This window comes from Haliotis rufescens, unplaced genomic scaffold (genome assembly GCF_023055435.1).
Source record: "Haliotis rufescens isolate VD_foot unplaced genomic scaffold, xgHalRufe1.0.p SCAF_1, whole genome shotgun sequence".
Taxonomy (NCBI): Eukaryota; Metazoa; Mollusca; class Gastropoda; order Lepetellida; family Haliotidae; genus Haliotis; species Haliotis rufescens.
This window is the reverse complement of record NW_025963779.1, coordinates 74,703,111-74,729,373: the sequence shown is the minus strand read 5'-3', so window position 1 is coordinate 74,729,373 and position 26,263 is coordinate 74,703,111. Positions and strand designations below refer to the sequence as shown.

General features: G+C 42.2%; 2 protein-coding genes across 4 annotated transcripts; both read left to right on the top strand.

Annotated features, from left to right (window-relative positions):
* The first annotated feature begins 8,974 nt into the window (after positions 1-8,974).
* LOC124146799 (neo-calmodulin-like) lies at positions 8,975-14,535 on the top strand. Of its 2 annotated transcripts, none has more exons than XM_046517256.2 (6): positions 8,975-9,100; positions 9,969-10,005; positions 11,545-11,688; positions 12,345-12,481; positions 13,872-13,980; positions 14,132-14,535. In XM_046517256.2, the coding sequence occupies exons 1-6, from the start codon at positions 9,098-9,100 to the stop codon at positions 14,161-14,163; spliced, it is 462 nt and encodes a 153-aa protein (XP_046373212.1). In that variant the 5' UTR covers positions 8,975-9,097; the 3' UTR covers positions 14,164-14,535. The 2 variants fall into 2 exon arrangements, with proteins under 2 accessions (XP_046373212.1, XP_046373211.1); XM_046517255.2 differs by lacking the exon at positions 8,975-9,100 and adding an exon at positions 9,620-9,741.
* Positions 14,536-15,917: 1,382 nt separating this feature from the next.
* On the top strand, positions 15,918-25,579 carry LOC124146798 (testicular haploid expressed gene protein-like). Of its 2 annotated transcripts, none has more exons than XM_046517253.2 (5): positions 15,918-16,174; positions 19,315-19,381; positions 20,592-20,674; positions 21,225-21,291; positions 24,209-25,579. In XM_046517253.2, the coding sequence occupies exons 1-5, from the start codon at positions 16,090-16,092 to the stop codon at positions 24,765-24,767; spliced, it is 861 nt and encodes a 286-aa protein (XP_046373209.2). In that variant the 5' UTR covers positions 15,918-16,089; the 3' UTR covers positions 24,768-25,579. The 2 variants fall into 2 exon arrangements, with proteins under 2 accessions (XP_046373209.2, XP_046373210.2); XM_046517254.2 differs by lacking the exon at positions 15,918-16,174 and adding an exon at positions 19,143-19,217.
* Positions 25,580-26,263: the final 684 nt, after the last annotated feature.

The following is a 26,263-nucleotide window of genomic DNA, read 5'->3' as shown; positions in this document are numbered from 1 at the left end:
TTATATTTGATATAATACTGTAATAGTGCTACAATCTGATCGGTTGAAAAACGATTGGATCCTGGAAATCGTTCGAAAATTAAAACTTATGCTTGAGACCTTTAAAAAAACAACTTGCCTGCCACAAAGAATACATTGTTGCAATGTGTTTTTTCTCACAACAAACTCAGGCTTATACTATTGAAAAAATATATCTGGTTTTGCAGCTTAAGCTAAATTAATATATCTAACATTTCACACACAACACACAACAGGACCTCAACTCCACACGATTTATATGATTACGCACAAATGGTTGTGGACGAGCTGTAAGAAATAACTTTTATACAAGGAATGCCCATGAAATTTCCACATGTCACGCATTCCAGGACTTCAAACGGCGCAGTCAATGGAGAGCAATGATAGGTCAGTTTAGCCTCCATAACACTGACCTTGCAGTCGTTTTTCCTTTACATGCAGGCCGTGGGTTTTCTCTAGGACATGAATATATAATGAAATATCCTCTTCATATATGCCAGTTCGACATGTGTTTAAAACAACCCTTTCAAACAGATTACCTGTACAAGGGATAAGGATTGTTGATTTATAATTTGACATTAAAGTTTCATCACGGCAAAGCATGAGATAATTTCCATTAAGATGGATAAAAACATTTTTGCAATGACAAATTAAACAATGAAAAAACACTCCACTGATAGTATGTACTGTCTTTTTCAAAGTTTCATCAACCTAGGGTGAGGCACATTTCATCATTTACACAAGAAACAAGAGCGAAATAATCAATAGGTTTATCTGTATATTTGTGATCGCTTATGTTATCAAATTGGGCACGTGTGGCCCAGTCGTCCAAGGCGCCGCGATTCGCTCTGAGTTGCGTCCCTTGGGCACGCCAGAAACCTATGATTGTGAGTTCGAATCCCGGTTCCCCCGATAATGGTTCTAGGTTCGTCAGCACCATACCCGTGCTCGTGGGTTTCACGAAAGTGGTAAACTTCTGAGACCTGCATCCGTTCGGCCTTTCCTCCCACATTAAGCTGACACCCCGTGATTATGACTGGAATACTGTTAAAGCGGCGTTAAACCCTACTCACTCACTCAGTACGTTATCAAAGTGAACAACTCCATTGTCGACAACAAGATCTCTTAATATAACAGGGTTTAATAGGGTTCTGGTACTTTTAATATTTGAGTGGGCTTTCCATCACAGAAGCTCAATCTTCTTTCAGACACAAATTGACATTTAGTTCACCAATAATCGTTGCTTGCTGGAATTATCAAGTGTGTATGTGTGTGTGTGTGTGTGTGTGCGTGCGTGCGTGCGTGCGTGCTTGCGTGTGTGTGTTTTGTTTAACGCCGCACTCAGAAGTATTCAAGCTATATGACGGCGGTCTGAAAATGATTGAATCTGGACCAGATAATCCAATCCAGAGATTGATATAATGAGCATCGATCCACAAAATTGGCATGCATCAACCAAGTCAGTGAGCCTACCCGAGCCCGTTAGTCGCCTCTTACGACAACCATAGTCGCCTCCTATGACAAGCATGGTTTGCTGAAGACCTATTCCAGCTGCACTGGCTACCTACGAGACTCAGTATCGTGTTCAAGCTGATCATGTTTGTCTACAAATCGATCAATGGTAATCCCCAGTATACCTCCAGGAACTCACTGCCCTTTACCCACCTGGACGAACTCTGAGATCTGCAAATTAACTACAGCTCGCTGTTCCACCAACCAGCAGAACAACATATGGCGACAGAACCTTCCGAAAAGCAGGCGCAACTCTATGGAATGCACTGCCCACTGATGTTGACCAGGGGATTTAAAGATGTCAACACCTTCAGATCAAAACTCAAGACCATCCTCTTCAAAACTGCATACATCTTGTGCAGGCAGTATATCTGGATAAGTAGCGCTATATAAATGCTTAATTTTATAATATTCTAACCCGGATCTTCATGGTTGGAATTATCAAGGGCTGGTGTATGCAATTTAATTGCAATAGTCTTGAACGAGACGTTAAACGTCATTTCACCAAACTTTAAAACCAAACTTAAATCACAACATCCTTGGTGATTTCTTCAGTTTCTTCAAGGACACCACTGATCCTAATAGAACTTCGACGGCTCGTCTCTACTCCCCCAGAACGTGTCTCCTCTCAAGTATTCACAAATATAGCTCAGTGATTATTAAAGACATATCAGGTACACAATCAGTGAACGAGCGTAGTATTGAATGAGTTGTGATGACAAATGCGACAATGTATTGGGTGATAGATATAAGTACACCTGAAGCTGAATCTCTCGGTGTTGCTGGAAACTGCATAGTGAAACTCGAGCATCCCCTTGTTGACCGTTTGTCTTTATGTCGTCCACTAATCCTCCCAGGCTTCATCGACAGCAAACGTGGAACACCTCAGTTCTATCCGAAGACGTTTCCACATGGCATGTTAGAGTTCCTCTGTCATCTGAAAGTGATAAAAGTGATAAGGCCCATGGAATATGTTTTATATACTTATATATGATTTATATATACTCTGCAAATAAAGAAATGCAAAAGTGGTTTTAGATGAATATTTTATATATCATATAGATAATCAACAGCTGGTAATTGATATTTCAAAATAGGCACACATCATTGTCATTGATCCAGGTTCCAATTTATCACCGGGCCATAAAACCAATTTAGTCACGGACTAGTGACGGCACCGCTTCCCTTTCTCTTAATTGTCTGGCTTCCGTCACCATTCGGCAAAGTCCAGCGGTCTGGTGACATTACGTCCATTGTTAGAGAATTTGTGACCCGTAAATCTTATTCTCCTGCGGTTTAATCTATACTTTTATCATGTATGTATTTGATATATGTGATCTCGTATATGTATGCAAACTTATTCATGTATTGAAAATGTTTTTGTAACTTTTGATTTTCACGCAGTAGCGCGATTATCTAGTACTGGAACATATTTCTCCAGTATTTATTTTCATTTTTGCCACATCGATAATTGTACATATCTGGTTGTAAATCTTTAGTGGTACCGTTGGATAGCTTATGTTCAGCGCTTTATTGTAGTGCATACATCTTCCGTATTGCTTCAGTAGTTAGCTTGCTTTACGGGTTTTCCCTGTGTTAGAAAACACACTTAGGTTACCTCACCAGGCTATTGCCCTCTCCGAGGTCCGCGCACACGTAAATAACCCTTGGCGAAATCATGTGTCGGGTAATGGGTAAAGCACATAGATATTTCACAAATCCGAAAAAAACTCCAGTCAGCCCTGGACGGAATAGATCAATGGTGCAATAAATAGGGGTTTATCCTTTCAAGTGAAAAGACTGTTGGAGTACTATTCAAACGCAGGGGGAAGAATGCTATGATACCCCGTGTCTCCATAAAAGGCAAACCCAATCAAATTTTAAAAATTCGCAATATTTCTTGGTGTGATCCTTGATTAACACCTGACTTGGCGCAAACATATAGAATATGTGGAAATAACAATAACTGAAACTGTATAAAGGGAAATCTAGTGAAATGGTTTAGCAATCATCTACAAAACCGGAAACGGAGGGTAGTAACTCAAGGACTCCGATCCGACCTAAACCTGGTAAATGTAGGTGTGCCTCAGGGATCAGTGTTAGGACCACTGTTGTTTAAGTATGTATTAATGAAATCATTGAGGGGATCGAAAGCAATAAAGGTGTGGGGATGTGGAAATAAACCCCGGCCCACAGAAGCCAACTGAAAGTGAGCTCGCGGATATAATAAAGACTTGCAGCACGAAGTAAAAACTCTCAAAATTGACTAGGAAAACAAACGATCTGACAAGTAAAACTGAGGACACAGAAAATAGATCTCGCAGAAAAACTAGTGATTTATGGTATCCCCGAGAAGCAGGGTGGGGATAGAGAGACGTGGGGCGACTGTGAGAATGTGGTGAGAGAGGTGCTCGACGATAAGCTTGGTATACCAGGCGCTGATGATGATGAGAAAGTTTGGACAGAGAGAGCACCGTGAGTGGGAAAACGAAATGAAGAAGGGAAACCCGCCCAATTGTTGCAAAGATGACTCGAAATAAAACTAAACCTGATATCCTCAGATTAGCCAGAAGCAAACTGAAGGAAGCCACAATAAAAAAATAAGTGACGGTTTGAGTTTCCCTGTTAGCGAAAAGAGAAGAAAGCTTATCCCACATATGATAAAGGCCAGAGGGGATGGGAAGGAAGCGTCCATCTGGTTTGACAAGCTTGTGGTAAATAACACTACATATGAAGTGAACATGAACACTTGGAAAGTATCACAGCTTCGATAAGGATGTGGCCAGGGCCAGTCACAACAGGACAGAAGAGCTGCACATCCTACTATATCACACCTGATACAACACTTACAGATTTTCCCCTGGAACTGTCAATCTACAAAAAGACACTTTTCTGAAAATTATCATCATTCACTTTCATTGGACTATATGAAACATGGTTGTTTTCTCACTGACTACTCAGACTTTCACACTACTCATAATGTGTTTTTTTCTGTATGTAGAGACAAGGCTTAACATGGAGGGGTGGGTGTGTTTGTTCATAGATCTGTGAGAAGTGGTGTTAAGAGAATAATACCTCGTTATAAGGATGCAGTGTGTTTCATGCTTCATAAAGTCTTTTCCAGCCTAGAAGGAGATATGATTCTAGGATTTGTGTACATTTCCGCACAGAAATCCGTGTATTGCCATGACCAGGACAAGGACAGCCTCGATCTGCTAGATGATACTCTGTGTGATATCAGCTGTAAACATGATGCTCTGGTGATACCAGCTGTGGATTGTAACAGTAGAGCTGGAGAGGAAGATGACTTTAATACTGATGACAGTGCACATTATCTCCCAGTTGAGTACCCTGATTGCTATGGCAGTGATGGCTTTTCTTCTCCGCGCACACATAAAGACAAGGAAGTCAGCAATTTTGGAAGGCGATTGCTTCACATCTGCAAAACATACTCAATCCACATGTTAGATGGCAGGTACCTATCGGATGAAGATGGGGGGTATACGTTTGTAGCAAATGGAGGTGTCAGTGTTGTGGATTATTTCATTGCCAGTTCATCATTATTTTAACACATGAAACACTTTAGTGTATCAGAAATTGATACTTCAGATCATTTCCCTCTCGTGTGTGAACTTGACATACATTTGAAACACTGTGAATGATACAAGTGTTGATGAAATTTGATTATCATAAGTACGTCAGGGATAATATTCATGCAGCAAATTTCATCTCAATGTTACAAGATGAAACTTAAATCTTTGCTTAAGGTCAGATATATGTTGATATTGAGCAATCCGTCGTGTCCATATGCCAGTAGTATACGCGAATACAACAAGTACCTTCTTTTAACGTCGTTTGGTATGACGCGGCCGGGAATCGAACCCCAGACCGTCCGCTCTCCGGGCGGACGCTCTTCCTCTCGACCACAGAGGCGGTTTGAGATTGCAAAGAGTGAGAAGTACTCAGCACTTGACACATTTAGAAACAACCTTACACGTTATCAACGACATAGAGGATATTTCAAATCTTAATGTAATCATAAGTAAAGTGACTTCCAAGATTCAACAAAAGCTTAGTCTGATGCCATTACAAGTGATAGTGATGAATTGTGAAAGGAAATCGGGAAAATAGACACTTTAACGTTACAAGCAATATTTATTTCTAAGGAATGGTTTAACAACTTCAAACAACTTTTAACCTCGTCTCTGTCCACCTCTCTTATGGCAGCTACTGTACATCACGAGCTGCTACCACACGACACCGCGCCATGTCCGGAATATAATGTTGGACAACCCGATCAACTAAATTTACCTATCACAGAACAAGAGGTGACACAAGCAATTCGGAAACAACAGCAAAATAAAGCTCCCGGATTTGATGGCTTTCCAGCAGAACTATTTATAAAATCCCTCGATATTATTGTTCTAATATGTGTAACACTGCCCAACGAGATAATGAGGTCGGGTGTGTACCCCGAAACATTGTGCAGAGCGATTATATGTCCGCTTCACAAGATCAAGCTTAACAACCACAGAAGAATCTCTTTACTTCCGGCAATAGGCAAAATATCCATCAAAATCTTAAATGAAAGACTTTTAATATGGTCACACAAAAATAACATCATCTCTTAAAATCCGTTCGTTCAACAAGATATAGTATGTTTACGTTATATTGAATAGTGAGGAAATATTTTGTTTAATCGAAAGGAGGAAGATATTACAGTTTTTAATCGATTTTAGCAAAGTTTTTGATTGCGTAAATCACTCCTTCCTATGGCATTGTCTTCTGAAGTATGGAATTCATGGGAATTTTCGTGATATGTACTCTAAACTTAAATCATGTGTAAGGACTGAAAATTGTCTTACGGAGTATTCCAACTGTTGTGTTGGAACACGTCAAGGATGCATAATAAGCCCAACATTATTCACACTATTTATCAATGAAATTGTCACCGAAATGAATCAAGCAAATTGCAGAGGAATTTTCATTTCAGAAGAAGAGCCAAATGTTTGTTCGTTGCTATACGCGGATGGCGTCGCAAATTCAGCTAACAGTGAAGGGAGACCACAAGAGAAGTTTAACTGCCTCAGTGATGTTTGTATGAGATGGCGTATGGCTTTAAATGTCGAAAAATAAAAACAAAATCATAGTTTTCAGAAATGGAGGACCACTACGGCACTACGAAAAATGGCATTACAGGGGAAATCAATTAGAAACAGTCTCTTCTTACAAGAACCTGGTTTATTCTTCACGCCCAAACTAATCTGGACAAGAGCAACAACTAGCCTAGCACAACAAGCAGAAAAGGCATGTCTTCTGATATATAAAATCTCTCAACTTTCTGGAGGTGTACCTGGATATATAGCATCGAAAATAATGTTTGATACAATGATTCCACCAATTTTAACTTACGTTTCAGAATTATGGGGACTACAGTGCTGTGAACACGTAGAAAGGACACAAACTAAATGCAAGTGTTCAAACGAATATATCAGTTGCCAAACAACGCATGTAACGACGCCGTTCTAGGTGAATGTGGAAGACATAAACTGTATGTACATTATATCATCAAATGTATAAACTACTGGACTAAACTACTTGCTATGAAAACAAATCGATTACCTAAACAAACCTTTCTAATGCTGTATGTACTGGATGAACTTGTTCGAATATCTTGGGCTACTTACATCAAGAACATTATTTTCAAATACGGATTTGGATATGTAGGGATAATACAAGATGTTGGAAATTCAAAAATGTTTCCATCTCAACTTAAACAAAGAGTTCTGGAATGTGACTTTCAAGAATGGCACAGCAATATTTTTCTTAAATCTTAACTCCAAGCCTTTTCAACTTTTAAATCAGCTCTTGAACCGGAACTCTTCTTAAAATACATTGACTGTAAACCTTGTAATTATAAAGAAAGTGTGCCCCGTGATACATTGTTTTCAAAGTTTCAAATATCGTTTATCTCGAAACATTGCAGAGACTATGTACAAATCATTTATCTTACCAACTTTTGATTGTTGTAGTAATATATGGGATATTTCTACGATAGATCAGAGTCAAATATTTTACCTGGATGCTTTAAGGACAATTCGCAGATTTTCCAGGCACTAGTCCTGAAGAATAAGTGAAGAAACAAAGTATAAATCTCTCGGGAAAAGGCGAAACTATTTCCTATTTTGGAATGTTTTACTTATGGAACAACTAATCGCCAGATGCAGGTTCCATAGAATCTTTTAAATGAATTATTACAAACACGGCATTTTGACTTGGACTGCGGATCGAGAATATGTCAAATCCATCACTCGCGACTCAGACGAGGATGTAGTGACTTGAATCATACGTGCGATAGACACATCTCTGAAGACCTTTCTTGTTCCGGCGGTTCGATATGCAAGGCATCTGCTCATCATTTCTTCATATGTCCAAATTATAGTACCATAAGATTAAATTCACACTTTCTTTACCCGGGGATATAATCTCAATTCTGTACGTTATGGAAATTATCTTTCTGATGTCGCTCCCCCGTGCGCGTTTCCACTTTAAGTAATTACTCGCTGAGGGATAGTTCCAACTTACAAGTTACTAAATGCAGAACTGAAAACTATGCAAAAGCATTTATTCCCACTACCACTAACTTATGGAACAATTTACCTCCAGATTTGACCAATGCGGGTTCCAAAGAATCTTTCAAATTATTAATAGCACGACATTTTGACTTGGACAATGGATCGAGAATATGTTAAATCAATCACTCGCGATAGATTTTAAACTCACCTCCATCATATCCACTGGTATCTAAAAGTTACTTCTAACTTGACTGTATTTCCATTTTTGAGCGGTATTTATACAAGTCGCAAGATTTGTTTACCAATCCAGTATGTATATAATTTACAGAAATGAATATGTTGAACCATATCTGTTACCAATAACTCCAAAAGAGTACCCTTCTATTACGACCACCTACCCGTCATAATGCACCTCCAAACGGGATACTGATGAATATACATTGTCGCAATATATAAGTAAGAGTGTTTATGGTTAATGTTTGAAACCCCGAAGTCGGCCAAGTAACAATTCCACCATAAAGATTGCCGTGATCTTCACAGGTGAGGTGAAAAGGGGCTTAACGTCGCGTCCAAGATTATTGCACTGAGATGCCATGCCGCAGCAGCTTAATACCCCACTCAGACACAGGCCGCCCAGTCCTTGTTTTAGCCCCTTAATGCCGAGCGCCAGACAGGGTAACAACAAGTACCATCTTTAAACGTCTTTTGGTATGACGCGGCCGGGGATCGAACCCCGGACCTTCCGCTCTCCGGACGGACGCTCTACCACTAGACCACCCGATCTTAACAGACGAAGTCGGGTTAATTGGTACGAGTGTCAGGTTGGTCATGTGATGGTTACAGTAATCCCAAGGGACAGATTGGGCTGATATTGTGCAGAAGTAAAAGGGTTAAAGGTCGACTGGTCTGGTTGGTACGTCGCCAAACAAACTTGGATACACGACAACGAAGTATAGGTACAAAACGTGTACTCGGCTTCGCGACCAGGAGAGATGGTAAGTCAGCGTTATTCTTCCCAATAACAAATTCATTGATTTTGTAAGTGAACAAGATATCGTTTTATGACATGACATTATCTTAAAAAGGAGATTTTATTAATACGATGAAATGGGACAGAACGGATCGTACAGGTGTTAAGTCAACATAAGCGGTTGTAGTTCCTATAAGAGTGTTACAAATGGCTTCAGGTGCTCACGTTATTCTAAACCTCGGAACTGAGCGTTTATATTCAACGATTCATAAATTCCTCATTGTCGGACATGAATGCTTTAGAAGAAAAGAATGATAAACTGGCGCGCAGATTAGATTATGTGATCACCAACAAACAATGGCGTGATTTGAGATACTTCGTAGAGAGGCATTTAGTAGTTGGAGTGTTACGCCATATGACGACTGCCTTATGTCTTATGAATGAACAAACAAGTATATCTGAGTCGACCGTCACGACATGCCTGGTAGTCCTGGCTACAGCTCTGGTGAAGCATGACATGCCACAGCGTCAGATTGCAGCATGATACGATTACTGATTTAATGTAACAAAGGCGGTATTAATACAAGGGCCCTCAGCCAGACTCTATATCTAGCAGAAAACCAAATAAAACGCTACACAATCGTCATCATCACCAAGCTAATGGACGTAAGTTGCCTTTCCTCGGTTCGTAGCGGGTGCAGAAGAATATTAAGCAGGTTGGGATAGTTTTGTGGGTGTTTAAGCAAGTGTGACTATTGTGGGCTTTTTGAACGCTAGGACACCGCCGTATGGGCAGCTCGTCTTTTGTCTGTGGGTAAGGTGAAGGAGACTTGATGTTTATATCGTTTATAATACGGCTGATCTGTTTATAACATCACTTATTTTATTTTCAGGCGTATGTTGAAGGACTTACTCCTGGCGAGGCACAAGGTAGGTCCAACTCACACCAACAACTGGGGACCCGTGAGGATCCGGGGTAGAATAGTTCTTCAGGACCCATGCTTGCCGTAAAAGGCGACTATGCTTGTCTTAAGAGGCGACTAACGGGATCGGGTGGTCAGGCTCGCTGACTTGGTTGATGCATATCATCGATCCCAATTGCGTGGATCGATGCTCATGATATCAATCACTGGATGGTCTGGTCCAGACCCGATTATTTACAGACCGCCGTCATATAGCTGGAATATTGCTGAGTGCTGCGTTAAACAACAAACCAACCAGCCAACCAACCAACAACTGGGCACAATGCAGAAAGCGATCTTAGCCACAACGACCACCATCATTCATTGAATCGTTTATAATACGATATTGTGAATTCATAACCACCTTTATTCACTCTAAGGACCGCCAGCGGTGGTACATAAGCATAGCAATACAATTTATTAATACTTATCTACATAACATGTGATACAGTAAGATGACAAGCCCACAAACAAAGACTCTCTCTTCAACTTAAATGAGTATTCAGGATATACGTTTGGTGTTCAATAAATAGTTTGTAAAATTTAAAGATGTTTGGCCAATGGTAATAATATTTATTCATAAAAAAACTCGTTTACTGGATAGGGATTAACAACGGAACAGGTGGTGGAAAGAGTCACCACGAGTATGGTTTTACGCCATTTTTAGCAATATCCAAGCAATATTAAGGTGATGGCACCAGAAATGGGCTACACACATTGTACCCATGTGAGGAACCGAACCCAGGTCTTCGGCGTGACGAGCGAACGCTTTAACCACTAGGCTACCCGACTGCCAAGAGCATTTGTATCACATAGTGTGCATAAGCGGTCTTTACGAGGTAACTTCCCAATGTGCCTACAATCCCAATGTGCCTACAATCCCATTGTGCCTACAATCCCAATGTGCCTACGCTTTAAAACAACATGACATGGTCTGATGGTAAGGATGTTGTATAAAACTTTGCACCCAATTTACCCATAATAAATGAACTTGTCTATTGACCAAGGTGTAGGCAATCTTGAAAATGGATAAAATATAGAACAGTGTCATGGTCATTTTGTATGTTATTTTATTCATCTATCATATTAGTTTTTGGTATAAACTGATCAGTCAAATCATATCACAGAAATGCACAACTTGTGAATGGCAATATGAAATATTAAAAGTATTTAAATGTTTGGGTGGGCCTTGGCGATACGATTCTTGATTTTATTGTGCCATCCTTCCAAGTGATTGTTGGTTCTGCGACCAATGTTGTGATACTGTGTCCAGATTCGTACATAAAGTAAGACAGGGACAACAATTGCATCAAACACTTCTAAATTTCTGGCACGTTTTTAGTAGCCCTACGAATTAACGTTAAGATCGCTTTGTGGAACGGGGCCCTGCACGGCTTGTTGAAGATATCTAAGTCTACGTGTATTAAACTTTATGTGACCAGTCATGTCGGAATAATTAGAGATAAATAACCGTGATAACAACTGACTTAAATATGTGTGTTTGCAGAGATTAAGGATGCCTTCCACCTGTTTGATAAGAACGATGACAAGGTGATAAGCAAAGATGAGCTGGGATCAGTCCTCCGCGCTCTCGGTCAAAACCCCACACAGAAAAACATCGACTTCTATATGGAGCAAGCAGATACAGACGGTGGGTATATATATATCGCGAGGGAAAGTGATTGTTGTTTGTCATCATAGGTGATACGCTGGATCCCGCTTGATGTCTGGAAAGTATCAAATTGTACTTGAGGCATATGAGTGAGTGAGTGAGTGAGTGAGATGGGTTTAACGCTGCTTTGAACAGTATTCCGGTTATATCACGGCGTGTCAGGTTAATGTGGGAGGAAAGCCCGAAATGATGCAGGCCTCAGACGTTTGCCCCTTCAGTAAAACCCATGATCACGGATATGGTGCTGACACACCTAGAAACATATTCGGGGCGAACCGGGATTCGAACCCAAGATCATAGGTGTACATCGAATTGCGGCACCTTCGACGAGTAGGACCAGTGCCCACAAGAACACCTCGGAAAAACACGCCGAAAACCCGGGTTCGATTCCCGACATGGGTACATTGTATGAAGCCCATTTCTGGTGTCCCCCGCCGTGATATTGCTGGAAGATTGCTTTACAATTTGCTGTTTGTAGTGACTGCCGAAACTCACTATCGAATAAGTGTGTTGTAAAACAAAAGAAAAATAGTTGTCAATGTTAAAATGCACCCTGCCAAATATGACGTGAACTCTTCAAGTGCTGTAAAGTGTCAACTCGGTGCTTCATGTAATTGGAATATTTTGTGACCCAGCCTCGGGGAGTCTCAGCTACGACGAGTTCGTCAGGTTGGTGGAGAAAGACATCATATCGCAGCAAGAGGTGGAGGTGCAGCTCAAACAGGCGTTCCAGGTGTTTGACAAGGACAAAAATGAACTGCTGGATAAAACGGTAAGAGGGAAATACGCATAATCACACACTGTTGACGTATAAGAAAATACTTTATAAGGCCATCAAGATATCCACGGGCGGTTTATCCAAAGATTAAAGTACAATAGAGTACGCACTCGGGAGATAGATAGGTGTCTTCCCAGAGTGCCTACAGTCCCATTGTGCCAACAGTAAAATCATGAAGTAATACGGTCTGATGCTCAGAAAGCGATGCAGATTACTGTTACCCGGTTCACCTGTGATATGAGATAAACTTGTCCATACTGAGACAACGAAACAGTGTAGTGAGTGAGTGATTGAATATGGTTTTACGCCGCTTTTAGCAATATTCCACCAATATCACGGCGAGGGACACCAGAAATGGGCTTCACACATTGTACCCATGTCGGGAATCGAACCCGGGTCTTCGGCGTGACGAGCGAACGCTTTAACCACTAGGCTACCCGACCGCCCGAAACAGTGTAGGCACAATGGGAAACCGTAATAGAACCATAACACATAATGAAAGTCACGGATATATTATAATTTATAATAACACAGACGAAAAATATAACAATAGTTTTGACAATACTTTACATTGAATCAGTTAACCACAGTCAAATCATAGAAATGTAATGATTTTACTTCCGCGAACAATATGGTGATTAACTGCTCTGATGGTTCCGCCAATTAATAGTGTGATCGCCCGGCACGATCCGCGAAGTGTTATATTAAAATGCGGCCCGCGACTGTTAGCTCAGAACTAGGGATTTTACCTTTCTCGAAGCTTCGTTGCAGACGATCCCTTTTCCGGCAGCGCTCGGCCACGTGCACCTCGGCCTCGGCTGCCCGAACACTTCCGAGGGAAACCGAATGTCTCCTACGGAAGTAGAGATCGTCTCACACAACAGAAACTTACTGAAATCTCAAACAGTGGTGCACCGACCTTTGCACTCTGAATGCACACACACTTTCAGTGCGTTGCAACCCGACGTCACACGTTGAGCCGGTATCGGTAACCTCCATGGAACACTGGCTGGTCCCCTGTCTGGGATGTAATATACTCTGCTCGCTGAATATTTGCCATAATGAGATGATTCAGTGACTTGACAAAATCTAGTTTTATGCTTTTCAACGTGATGAGATTAAAATACAGGAAGTGATATATTGTAGGCACAATGTGATTGAACCGATAGATGCCTTGCAAATGGTCATCTTAATTAATTCAGTAGGTTTACTCTATTCTCCCAATGAAGGACAAGTAGTAGCCATGAAACGTCAAACAACTATAAGAAGTCCCCAAGTGCTTCGAGCGTCTAAATGTCCGTCAAACATTTGAAGGGTGGAGTGTTTTGAGGGAATGTCTCACTTTCTACTCTGTGTGTTCTCATTACATCATTATCTAACGCAGGAGCTCTTCCATGTCCTGACGAGCATGGGAGAAGTCTTGTCAGTGGAGGATGCAGAACAAATACTGCGATTAGTAGATCGAAATGGAGACGGCAAACTGAATGTTACAGGTAAATTTGACTTTGTGTTCCCTGAACTGTTCAGTTTGATTATACATGTACTTTCTCCATGATTTATTAAACTTAATATTTGCTTGAAATCGAACATTGTTTATTTATCAACTGAATCCCTTGTAACACATATCGATTTTTCTTAATTCAGAATTCACTAATTTTCTCTGCGAGCGGATCTAACGTCCCTCTATATTCGGATGCAGCAGTTGGTGTATAGAGGAACATCATTCTGGACTTCAGTACAGACTTTCCCAACATGACGATACCTGCATGACTGTAGAATACAGTGTGTGCTGGAAGATATAATGTGTGTTATAATGGACGTCACATCACGTACATCACTGTGTCGGTAGATCATTGTATATTTCACGCGAATATACACAAGCGAAGACCAGCGTAGATTGCTGTATACCTTCCCATGGACTATACAGCTGTCCGCTGTAGACATCAGTGGGAGCCGCTGTGGTGGACACTGTAGTGGACATTGTGTTCGTGGCTTCAAACAACCAGTACTGTTATTATTCGAACATTAAGATTTGGTGGAACTTCAAATCGTGTTTTGTTATATTTTGTTGTGAGTGAGTGAGTGAGTTAATGAGCGAGTGATTAACACCCTGTCACACACAAACACCGTGATTAACACACTGAGTGAGTGAGTGGGTGGGTTGGTGGGTGGGTGGGTGGGTGAGTGAGTGGGTGGGTTGGGTGGGTGGGTAGGTGAGTGAGTGAGTGAGTGAGTGAGTGAGTGAGTGAGAGTGAGTGAGTTAGTGGGTGGGTTGGTGAGTGAGTGAGTGAGTGAGTGAGTGAGGCTCTCCACGCTCTGGCATTTGTGTACCCCTTATACACAGACACCAGCCCCAACGGTCACTGAGATCTTGTGATCACAACATGGTCACCATAACATCACCCAGGACCAACATGTTGGTGACAGATCAGACAATAGGCCGATATCTGTGGAATAATCAACCATTGCACATTCGCCTAATACAGGAACTTGCAACCTTTAAGAATTAACTGAAAACACATCTTCTTGAGCAGGCCAATGAAGAGTAGAGACATGGTCGCTTTGTCTGTCACGTCATTATTCAGACTCAAAGCATCTTTGAGCAGTAGTTTACTGTACACTAGCGCTATTTATTTATTTATTTATTTATTTATTCATTCATGTTTTTATTTTTTTATTTTTTATTTTATTTATTTATTTATTTATTTATTTATTTATTTATTTATTTATTTATTTATTTATTTATTTATTATTTATTTATTTATTTATTTATTTATTTATTTATTTATGTCTGATTAACACCCTGTCACACATATACACAGTGACTAACACACTGTCACATATATAAGCATTGTTCTTTTACAAACTGACTCTGTGGGGTGAATATGTGATGGTGTGTTCCCACAGTAACCAGTGCTTGTCGTAAGAGGCAACTTAAATGAAGCAGATGGTGAATTCCGGTGACTTGCATGATTGTGTCCTATCTCACCCCGACGAGACGTACGTCGCTCATGATTTCAACCGCTTGTTTGTTTGGTCCAGACTTGATTATATAAGGCCCCCCCCCCCCCCCCCCCCCCCCTAGCTGGAATACTGCTGAGTCGCTTACACACCGTAACAATTCATAGTAAGGCAAATGTACTAATATACACTTGGAACGAAGATGACACGTTCACACAAACAAGACCCTTAGACGCTGATAGATATCAGAAATTAGTTATCATTGTATCTGAAAGCGTCAGAAACAGTAATCATATATCCATGGATATGGTAATCAGGTGCGTGCACAGTCGTACTGCGTGATTGCGTGCAGATGTTCCCCACCGTGGGTAACTGTATCTGACATGGCCGTGCTCCCATAGGTAACGCACAACACGAGCACGCGTCCCAACGTATTTGTCTCACAGGTTCAGGGTCGACTGTGGCTTGCAGCAGATGGACACGGTCGTTCAGGGTGCGAGCCGACAGTAAACCACTTCCAAAACGGTGTAAATCTTGAACATATAGCTGTGGACTCCGGGTTGGTTTGAATCCAGTTGTGACATATAAGGAGGGACTTGTCGGAGATCTAGATGTGACGAGCCGAGGGACCTATCTTGGACATGGATCTACTACTGAAGGAATTATCTTTTGAGTATCCAAAAGCTATCTTCAGTCAGAGGGACGCCTTCACGCAGACAGAACCAAGTAGGTCCTGATTATCTTGTCTGTACAAACACTGGTCTGAATCCATTCCACTACAAATGACGATTCCGTTCTTCATCAGTGATGCCGTTGATTGGGAATTGTTGTCATGGAAACATATATACTAACGTACGGGGGGATTGCATGCCATCGTACACTAACGGCACGGGCTCGTGGATACCAATCGCAGGCTTGTCTGGTCCAGACTTGGTTATTTGCAAACTGCCATCATATTGCTGAAATATTGCTGTAGCGCGGTGCTAAAGAGCAAACAAACAAATACAAATACAAACATTGATGAAGGTTCTCGGTAAGATTGGCGTCTTCGGATCAGATATTGGGGTCTTGGGAAGACGTGTAATAAAGAAGAGATATACATTGTGCAAAAAGATCTGACCTCTGTTTATTATATACAATGTATGGTCAAACACGAGGCTACTATGCATATTACAATGTAACAAACCAAGATGTAGCTTTTCTCATGTTTACACATTTTCGTGTGACAATACAACAGCACCGTTATGTGTATATCGCCACCCCAAATGTATGTATATTCCCATGGACAGATACCAGGGGTCACATGAGGTACAACACATGTAATCTCAGCCAGCGTATGCAGAAACCATGTCAGCATGATTTTGTCACCAATGCATTGCATTCAAGCATGTGAGAATCTTGAGATGGTTGCTGTGCGACAGTAGCCATCTTGGCGAGACAATACCTGACAGTAACGCACAAATGACAAGCCACACGCAAACACGCAAAAAGATAAAAAGATGAGTGTATCCTGTCCCACCCGTCACAAACACATGCAAAGGCAAGTCAAGTGTTCACCCAACAAAACACGAGAATATATGGCACAAGTAAAAATAGGGAACCGCTTCAGACATTTTCATTGATGCATCAAATTTGGATATATATATATAAGAGACCTTTATTTCCCCGTAATCCCCAAGAAGGGAAATAGTAGAGACCTATATGTTTCCCCGAATCCTCTAGGGCTTCTGTGACAAGCACTTAATGGTAAAGACATATATGTCCCCAAATCCCCAGGGCTTCTGTGACAAACACGTGGTAGCAGAGATATATATTTCCCCGGAATCCCAAGGGGATCCTGTGACAAGCATGAAATAGTACGTAGAAGCCTATATTTCCCGAAATCCCCAGGGGCTTCTGTGACAAGCACGTGGTAGTAGATACCTCTATTTCCCTGAATCCCCTTGGGCTCCTGTGACATGGACGTGGTAGTAGAGACCTATATTTCCCCAAATCCCCAGGGGTGTCTGTGACAAGCACGTGATGGTAGAGACATATATTTCTTTGGAATCCCCTTGATCTCCTGTGACAAGCACGTGGTAGTAGAGACCTATATTTCCCAGAATCCCCTTGGGCTCCTGTGACAAGCACGTGGTAGTAGAGACCTATATTTCCCAAAATCCCCTTGATCTCCTGTGACAAGCACGTGGTAGTAGAGGCCTATATTTCCCCGAATCCCCTTGGGCTCCTGTGACAAGCAAATGGGAGTACATACCTACATTTTATGGAATCCCTAGGTGCTTCTGTGACAAGCACGTGGTAGTAGAGACCTATATTTCCCGGAATCCCCTTTGGGCTCCTGGTGATTAGCACGTGATGGTAGAGACATACATTTCTTCGGAATCCCCTTGGGACCCTATGACAAGCATGAAATAGTACGTAGAGGCCTATATTTCCCGGAATCCCCATGAGCTTCTGTGACAAGCACGTGGTAGTAGATACCTATATTTCCCGGATTCCTCTTGGGCTCCTGTGACAAGCACGTGGTAGTAGAGACCTATATTTCCCGGAATCCCCTTGGGCTCCTGTGACAAGCACGTGGGAGTAGATACCTATATTTCCCCAAATCCCCTTGAGCTCCTGTGACATGGACGTGGTAGTAGAGATCTATATTTCCCGGAATCCCCAGGGACTCATGTGACAAGCACGTGGTAGTAGATACCTATATTTCCCGGAATCTCCTTGGGCTCCTGTGACAAGCACGTGGTAGTAGATACCTATATTTCCCGGAATCCCCTTGGGCTCCTGCGACAAGCATAAAATAGTACTTAGATACCAATATTTCCATGAATCTCCAGGACCTCTGAGGAAAACATTTGATCAAGATACCAATAGGTCTGCACATTGTATTCAGTGTATTGTTTGAAATTGAAACATATGTTTTAAGAATAAGCTAGCTTATATTAAAAGGTATTATTAGTTTGTTCGTGTCTATGTTCTACGAGAACCGGGATGGTGCTGACAAACCAAGATATATAATCACGGCGAATCAGAATTCGAACCCACAATAATAGGTTTTTGCCGTGCCCAAGGGACACAAGGGACACAACTCTCACAGCCACCTATGCCTCTTATTTGAGTTATTCGCATATCGTAGGATAGTTTAAGTCGGGAGGCAGAGTGAGTGAGTATGGTTTTACGCTGCTTTTAGCAATATTACAGCAATATCACGGCGGGGGACACCATAGATTGGAGGCAGAACGACGGACTAAGACCTGTAATGTACACTGTCTAAAACAGCGAACCTAAACACCCCCTACATATATATATATACTGTAATTATTTAGCACACTTACGTGCCACACTCCCACGAAAAGTGTATGCAATGAACTTTGTATTACATTGTAAGAATTTGAATGCATGACATAATAAAAATACAATACGCTTATAATCATAATATATACAATGTGGTCAAACAGGTGTGCAAATTTAAATCATCGTTTGGATATATAGTGAAAAATCCGTAAGACTTAAGAATAGCTTTATTTCGGGTATCGGAACAAAGCGTAAAGATAGCCTGCAGGTCAGTCAACCAGGCACAACGGAAAAACAAAAGCCATTGTGTAGCCCTTACGGAGTGTGTTATCACATCGGCTTGGATAAGCTCCCATTGAGGCCTGAGCGATCACTCGGGACCTCTCGGCTTGTTCCGCTAGACTGAAGAGCCGAATGCCCTTGCGTCCTTAGCAACGCCCCTATCGACTAAGATGAAAGATGGCGACGGCATATGGTAACTTCATTCTGTTTCTTGTTGGATAGAATCACGTTTGTGTTGAAGACCCTCTGAACGATGGATACAGAGACTGAAAATTCTATGTCTTTTTCAGAAAGTACGCGAAGAATAGACTTGTTATCGAGGGCCAAACCAGTACCTCCAGGTTTTTTAGAGGATAGGTAAGTTTTTCGAGTTTTTGAATGATTGTTGTCGATTTGTTTAGCAAAAATATAGGCCTACTATTAATGTCACAATATTAAATATTACTAATTGTTGCCCCCCACACCTACACACACGCTCACTCGAATTTGAGACATGTAAACTAGATATTTTAGGAGTGGTGTGGATTATAAATAACAAGATAATAGATAGTGGATGCTTATGTTATGATGATTTATCCAGGTGGCAGGTGGTTTCAATTTGATTTCCTTACCGAAATGGATACAATGGTGATACCTTGTTTCGGGTAGCATTGGGATTCAGGAGTGTTTTGGGCGACACTCGTCAAACCATTATTGACTTACCGGGTATAAATAAGCCTAGTTCACAAGATCCTGAAATTGTTTCTTTTTCTCTCTCTGAACATGCTTATATTTAGAAATACACAATAAGGGGAAGTTGTTTATCATACAATAAAACATTGCAGGGAGAATAAACCACTAGGGGTTTATTCTCCCAGCAGTATTTTATTGTACAAGGTTATATTAAAGAGGTTTTTGTTGATATATCTAATTCAAATCAGTTTGGTAGTTCTTTTTTATGTGTGAACTGAATTATATATATATATTTTTAAAAACATTGACTTGGTTGCTAACCATGCCCATTGTGTAGTTCCCATCCCTGCACTCTAGAAAGAAACCACTCAGCATTTAACTGTTGAACTTGCAAATTCGAATTCTAAAATAATGCTAAAAGTTTCTTCAACTCTTTAGAGTTACATCTGTTTCAGAAATCTGTTGTTATACTTTCATTATGTCATGGCATATGTATTGACTACCATTGTGTATTGCCATTGTGGCAGGGCGTGGAGTCATCCCACGGATGACATCCTTACCTTGTCAGCTTGCTGACGGGGTTAACCTCTTTGGTCATGTGGACAAGGTGTCTGACCTCTGATTAGAAGGTCCATGGTTCTAATCCCATCACAGGACATGGCTACACCATGATTACAATGCTGTTTCAACTGGCAGTAGAAATGCTCATGTATGAAAGAAACATTGCTGGTCTCATTTGAGAAATATTAGTAACACTGTTAATTTTTATTTTATAATGTGATTGTTCCCAGAGCTGTAGAGTAAGATAGTATTCTGTCAAGTTATATTTCTGATTGCAATAGAATGACACAATACACCTTTTATTGTGTGTTAAAATTGCCTGTGTTTGTTGCAGGCGTTCCGTGTACTGGGTAGACAATGACCCCCAGCAGCCGCAGGGACTGACCGAGGGAGGAACATCTAGGGTCACACTCTTCAGTGAGTGCATCCCTCATCTACCATCACCAGTCCGGCCTCCGTTCTTTTACTTCGAGCCAAATACGGGGCGGTCGGGTAGCCTAGTGGTTAAAGTGTTTGCTTGTCACGGCTAAGACCCGTGTTAGATTCCCGACATGGGTACAATGTGTGAAGCCCATTTCTGGTGTACCCCGCCGTGATATTGCTGGAATATTGCTAAAAGCGGCGAAAACCATACTCACTCCAGCCAAAAAAAATATTTGTGTTTCAGGCAAGCCATCGTTTCGTTTGTGTCCCAAATATGTTCATAACAGCTGTAAAAAATGGATGTTTCCCCATATTATTGTTGCTGTAGCTATTTTGACCATCAGATTGAGACATATTGGAACTAACTTAAGTTAAATATTATTAATACATGTACAAACATGAAATTATTATTAAAAAAATGCCAACTGACCCACTGATCTTGGGTCCATGTTGATTCTCCTTGTGAATTCCCAATGCATCAAATACAGTGCTGGCAGTACATAAATTCATGTATTTATTTTTAATAATGATTTTTGTGTTGTAGCAACCACCACACGGCTCGAGGAACTGGCTCGTCACAGGTCTGCGCATCATGAGTATAAGAAACACAGGTAAAATGATGCTTTGAATGACAATTAGGGGTGAGTAAGGGAAAAACTTTGGGTGTGGGTGATAAAGACCGGGGTGGAGTGGGAGACAGACCTTGGGTATGGGTGATATAGACCAGGGTGGAGTGGGAGACAGACCTTGGGTATGGGGGATATAGACCGGGGTGGAGTGGGAGACAGACCTTGGGTATGGGTGATATAGACCAGGGTGGAGTGGGAGACAGACCTTGGGTATGGGGGATATAGACCGGGGTGGAGTGGCAGACAGACCTTGGGTATTGGTGATATAGACCAGGGTGGAGTAGCAGACAGACCTTGGGTATTGGTGTTATAGACCAGGGTGGAGTAGCAGACAGACCTTGGGTATTGGTGATATAGACCGGGGTGGAGTGGGAGACAGACCTTGGGTATTGGTGTTATAGACCAGGGTGGAGTAGCAGACAGACCTTGGGTATTGGTGATATAGACCGGGGTGGAGTGGGAGACAGACCTTGGGTATTGGTGTTATAGACCAGGGTGGAGTAGCAGACAGACCTTGGGTATTGGTGATATAGACCGGGGTGGAGTGGGAGACAGACCTTGGGTATGGGTGATATAGACCAGGGTGGAGTGGGAGACAGACCTTGGGTATGGGGGATATAGACCAGGGTGGAGTGGGAGACAGACCTTGGGTATGGGGGATATAGACCGGGGTGGAGTGGCAGACAGACCTTGGGTATTGGTGTTATAGACCAGGGTGGAGTGGGAGACAGACCTTGGGTATTGGTGATATAGACTGGGGTGGTGTGGGAGACAGACCTTGGGTATGGGTGATATAGACCTGGGTGGAGTTGGAGACAGACCTTGGGTGTGGGTGATATAGACCGGGGTGGAGTGGGAGACAGACCTTGGGTGTGGGTGATATAGACCAGGGTGGAGTAGCAGACAGACCCTAGGTGTGGGTGATATAGACCAGGGTGGAGTAGCAGACAGACCTTAGGTGTGGGTGATATAGACCGGGGTGGAGTAGCAGACAGACCCTGGGTAGGGTGATATAGACCTGGGTGGAGTAGCAGACAGACCTTGGGTGTGGGTGATATAGACCGGGGTGGATTAGCAGACAGACCTTGGGTATTGGTGTTATAGACCAGGGTGGAGTGGGAGACAGACCTTGGGTATGGGTGTTATAGACCAGGGTGGAGTTGGAGACAGACCTTGGGTGTGGGTGATATAGACCGGGGTGGAGTAGGAGACCTTGGGTATGGGTGTTATAGACCAGGGTGGAGAGGGAGACAGACCTTGGGTATGGATGATATAGACTGGGGTGGAGTAGCAGACAGACCTTGGGTGTGGATGATATAGACCTGGGTGGAGTAGCAGACAGACCTTGGGTGTGGGTGATATAGACCTGGGTGGAGTAGCAGACAGACCTTGGGTGTGGATGATATAGACCGGAATGGAGTAGCAGACAGACCTTGGGTATGGGTGATATAGACCTGGGTGGAGTAGCAGACAGACCTTGGGTATTGGTGATATAGACCGGGGTGGAGTGGGAGACAGACCTTGGGTGTGGGTGTTATAGACCAGGGTGGAGAGGGAGACAGACCTTGGGTATGGGGGATATAGACCGGGGTGGGGTGGGAGACAGACCTTGGGTGTGGATGATATAGACCGGGGTGGAGTAGCAGACAGACCTTGGGTGTGGGTGATATAGACCAGGGTGGAGTGGGAGACAGACCTTGGGTGTGGATGATATAGACTGGGGTGGAGTGGGAGACAGACCTTGGGTGTGGGTGATATAGACGGGGGTGGAGTAGCAGACAGACCTTGGGTGTGGGTGATATAGACCTGGGTGGAGTAGCAGACAGACCTTGGGTGTGGGTGATATAGACCAGGGTGGAGTAGCAGACAGACCCTGGGTATGGGTGATATAGACCTGGGTGGAGTAGCAGACAGACCTTGGGTGTGGGTGATATAGACCAGGGTGGAGTAGCAGACAGACCTTGGGTATGGGTGATATAGACCAGGGTGGAGTAGCAGACAGACCTTGGGTGTGGGTGATATAGACCTGGGTGGAGTGGGAGACAGACCTTGGGTGTGGGTGATATAGACCTGGGTGGAGTAGCAGACAGACCTTGGGTATGGGTGATATAGACCAGGGTGGAGTAGCAGACAGACCTTGGGTGTGGGTGATATAGACCGGGGTGGAGTGGGAGACAGACCTTGGGTGTGGATGATATAGACTGGGGTGGAGTGGGAGACAGACCTTGGGTGTGGGTGATATAGACGGGGGTGGAGTAGCAGACAGACCTTGGGTGTGGGTGATATAGACCAGGGTGGAGTAGCAGACAGACCTTGGGTGTAGGTGATATAGACCTGGGTGGAGTAGCAGACAGACCTTGGGTATGGGTGATATAGACCAGGGTGGAGTAGCAGACAGACCTTGGGTGTGGGTGATATAGACCTGGGTGGAGTAGCAGACAGACCTTGGGTGTGGGTGATATAGACCTGGGTGGAGAAGGAGAGAAACCTTGGGTATGGGTGATATAGATATAGACTGGGCTGGAGTAGGCGAGAACCCTTGGGTAAGGGGGATTTCAAGAGCCTTTTTTAATGAGTGATCAAGTTAGGTTTAACACTGCTTTGAACAGTGTATTTTTCATTAAGATTTTTCCCAAGAAGTTGAAAAAATCATTTTTATACATTTTGATCAAAGTAAAGAAAATAAATATGTTTGCAGTAACGTTAAGTTTTCGAGATGACAGAAAAGGGTCTGATAATACCTCATCCTTTAACAAAACAAATGAATCAAGTAGTTTTCTAAGAAAGAGTTTACAGGCGAATAAAGATGAAAACAATGGACACACAAGCAAATAACAAACTTCCTGGAACCTATGTCCAGGTAATCTGATTCCACATTATTTAGTAATACTTGTTGTAGACCCACTCCAATATGGCCTGTGAAGAAGTCGGCTTTAGATGCCACTCCAACGGAGCGGCTTGAGGTCTTGAGTCTTGCGAAGGGACTCCATGATGAGTTCAAGATAGAGAGATCTCCATACTCAGTGGTAACCAAGGCGGCACGCAGTGTGTCCGCATCAGAACGCCTTCAGTCACTTGCCGTCCCCAAAAACAGGGAAGACCGATATTGTGTCAATGACTACGAGTGGGGTCAACCCAGCGAGGTCTCTCCAGCAGCCAAAACGGCCAGTGCCTCGGCAAGGGTGGAGACGCTAGCAGAAGCTAAGGGCTATCACGACAACTTCAAGGGAGAGAACCCTGTCCAGTGGCCAGTATCGGATCAGGCTCTGAAGGCTATAGCATCCCTGCGTCTTCAGCAGCTGGCGCGGCCACGGAGTCGTACGATGATCAAAGACGACTATGATCCATACAAGGTCACTCTTGCTGCCAAGAAGGCTAGAGCAACACCGAGGCTGGAGGAGCTGTGTGCCCCAATACCTCGCAAGGTGCGGCAGAAGAAGACGGTTGCAGTTGGTTAGTGAAGAACAGGACAGTGTTATGTATTCATGTCAGTATTACTCATTTGTTTTAAGCAGTATTATACAGTTTGGCAAGCTTCTGATCAGTATTACATTGAATCTTCTTGTTGCAAAGATTTGTTTATGTCAATATGCTGTAACAACAAATCTCAGGTTGCACAGCATTTTGTGTTCTGAAATCAAAATGTTTATAATATTGATGAGTGTGTTATAATAAAGCTGTGTAGTGATATATAATTTACATGACTGATAGTCATAATCATCATAATCATACAGTTTAGACATTTTTCAATGCTGTACCAACTGTTTCTGAGGTCGTACATGTGAAAAGGATTTTTTCAATATGGAAAAAAAGAATTGGATGGACAGCAGGGGCATTTTCATCAGTATGTATATATGTATATACTGTATTTGAATTTAGAGTATTGCAAGGTAGTACAGTAGAACACGGATATAACGAACTACAAGGGACCAGAGAAATCAGTTCGTTATCTCCGTTATCTGTCTCAATACACGTAATTGCAGTGTTACACGTGAAATCTTCATGGCCTAATTTCCGGGCGAGTGAACTGACACTTGGACACAATCTCGTAAAATTTATATGTTTAATGTTTGTTGTACAGACAAGATTACATGTACAGGTAAGATTAACACAATGCAAATTTAACACGATTGATCCGTCACCGCTGATTGTATTGATTCGCCGCTGATTGCGTAAAGCCAATTGTCAGTGACACTTGACACTGAGTGAGATTTCTCAGTTCGCTATACACGTCACTAATTAGTGATAGATGGGCTTGTCGGTGATCAGATATCAGTTCGCTGTATCCGTTAGTTCGCTGTAGAGAGTTCGTTATATACGTAAATTTTATAGGATATTATATAGGAGATAAATCGGGGATTTTTTAACAGTTCGTTGTATCCGTTTGTTCGCTATATCCGTGTTCGTTATATACGTGTTCTACTGTATTCACAAATGGTATGTGTCTGGATAACAATCATTTATCCAGTATGACAGGATAACAAGGGTTAAGGACCAAAGCAGGCTTGTATTATGATGTGTATCATCATATGAAAATATATTTATTTTTAAATTTACAATATTTATCCTCTTAGGATCATAAGCTGTCTCATGCATCATTCATATATTATATGGTGATGTATCAATGTCTGAAGCTGTTGCTGAATCTGTCATGTCTAACAGGTACAGAACTGCGAAGCCGGTCACTCCAGTATTAAACAGTTTACATATTTCTTTACACATGCTATTTGCTTTATAAAGGTTTTCATATTGTGTATGTTCGAGTGAAGTTTGCCAGTATTTATTATACAGATTACAGTATTATTCTATGTCTTTCACCAGTGTTTTTTATTGCACAAGTGTTCAGTGGAATGTCCATGTTGAGACTTTTTTGGCGCATATTCATTTTTTGTAATAAAAGATTGGAGCAGTGTAGTTTTGTGATTGTTGCAGTTTGTTGGAGTGAACTGACAGT

Coding starts and splice junctions, on each gene's coding strand:
- LOC124146798 (XM_046517253.2), top strand. CDS start 16,090: ATGGATCTACTACTGAAGGAATTATCTTTTGAGTATCCAAAAGCTATC. Junction 16,175..19,314: donor CTTCACGCAGACAGAACCAA/GTAGGTCCTGAT, acceptor TGTCTTTTTCAG/AAAGTACGCGAAGAATAGAC. Junction 19,382..20,591: donor CCAGGTTTTTTAGAGGATAG/GTAAGTTTTTCG, acceptor TGTTTGTTGCAG/GCGTTCCGTGTACTGGGTAG.
- LOC124146799 (XM_046517255.2), top strand. Junction 10,006..11,544: donor TACTCCTGGCGAGGCACAAG/GTAGGTCCAACT, acceptor GTGTGTTTGCAG/AGATTAAGGATGCCTTCCAC. Junction 13,981..14,131: donor CGGCAAACTGAATGTTACAG/GTAAATTTGACT, acceptor TTCTTAATTCAG/AATTCACTAATTTTCTCTGC.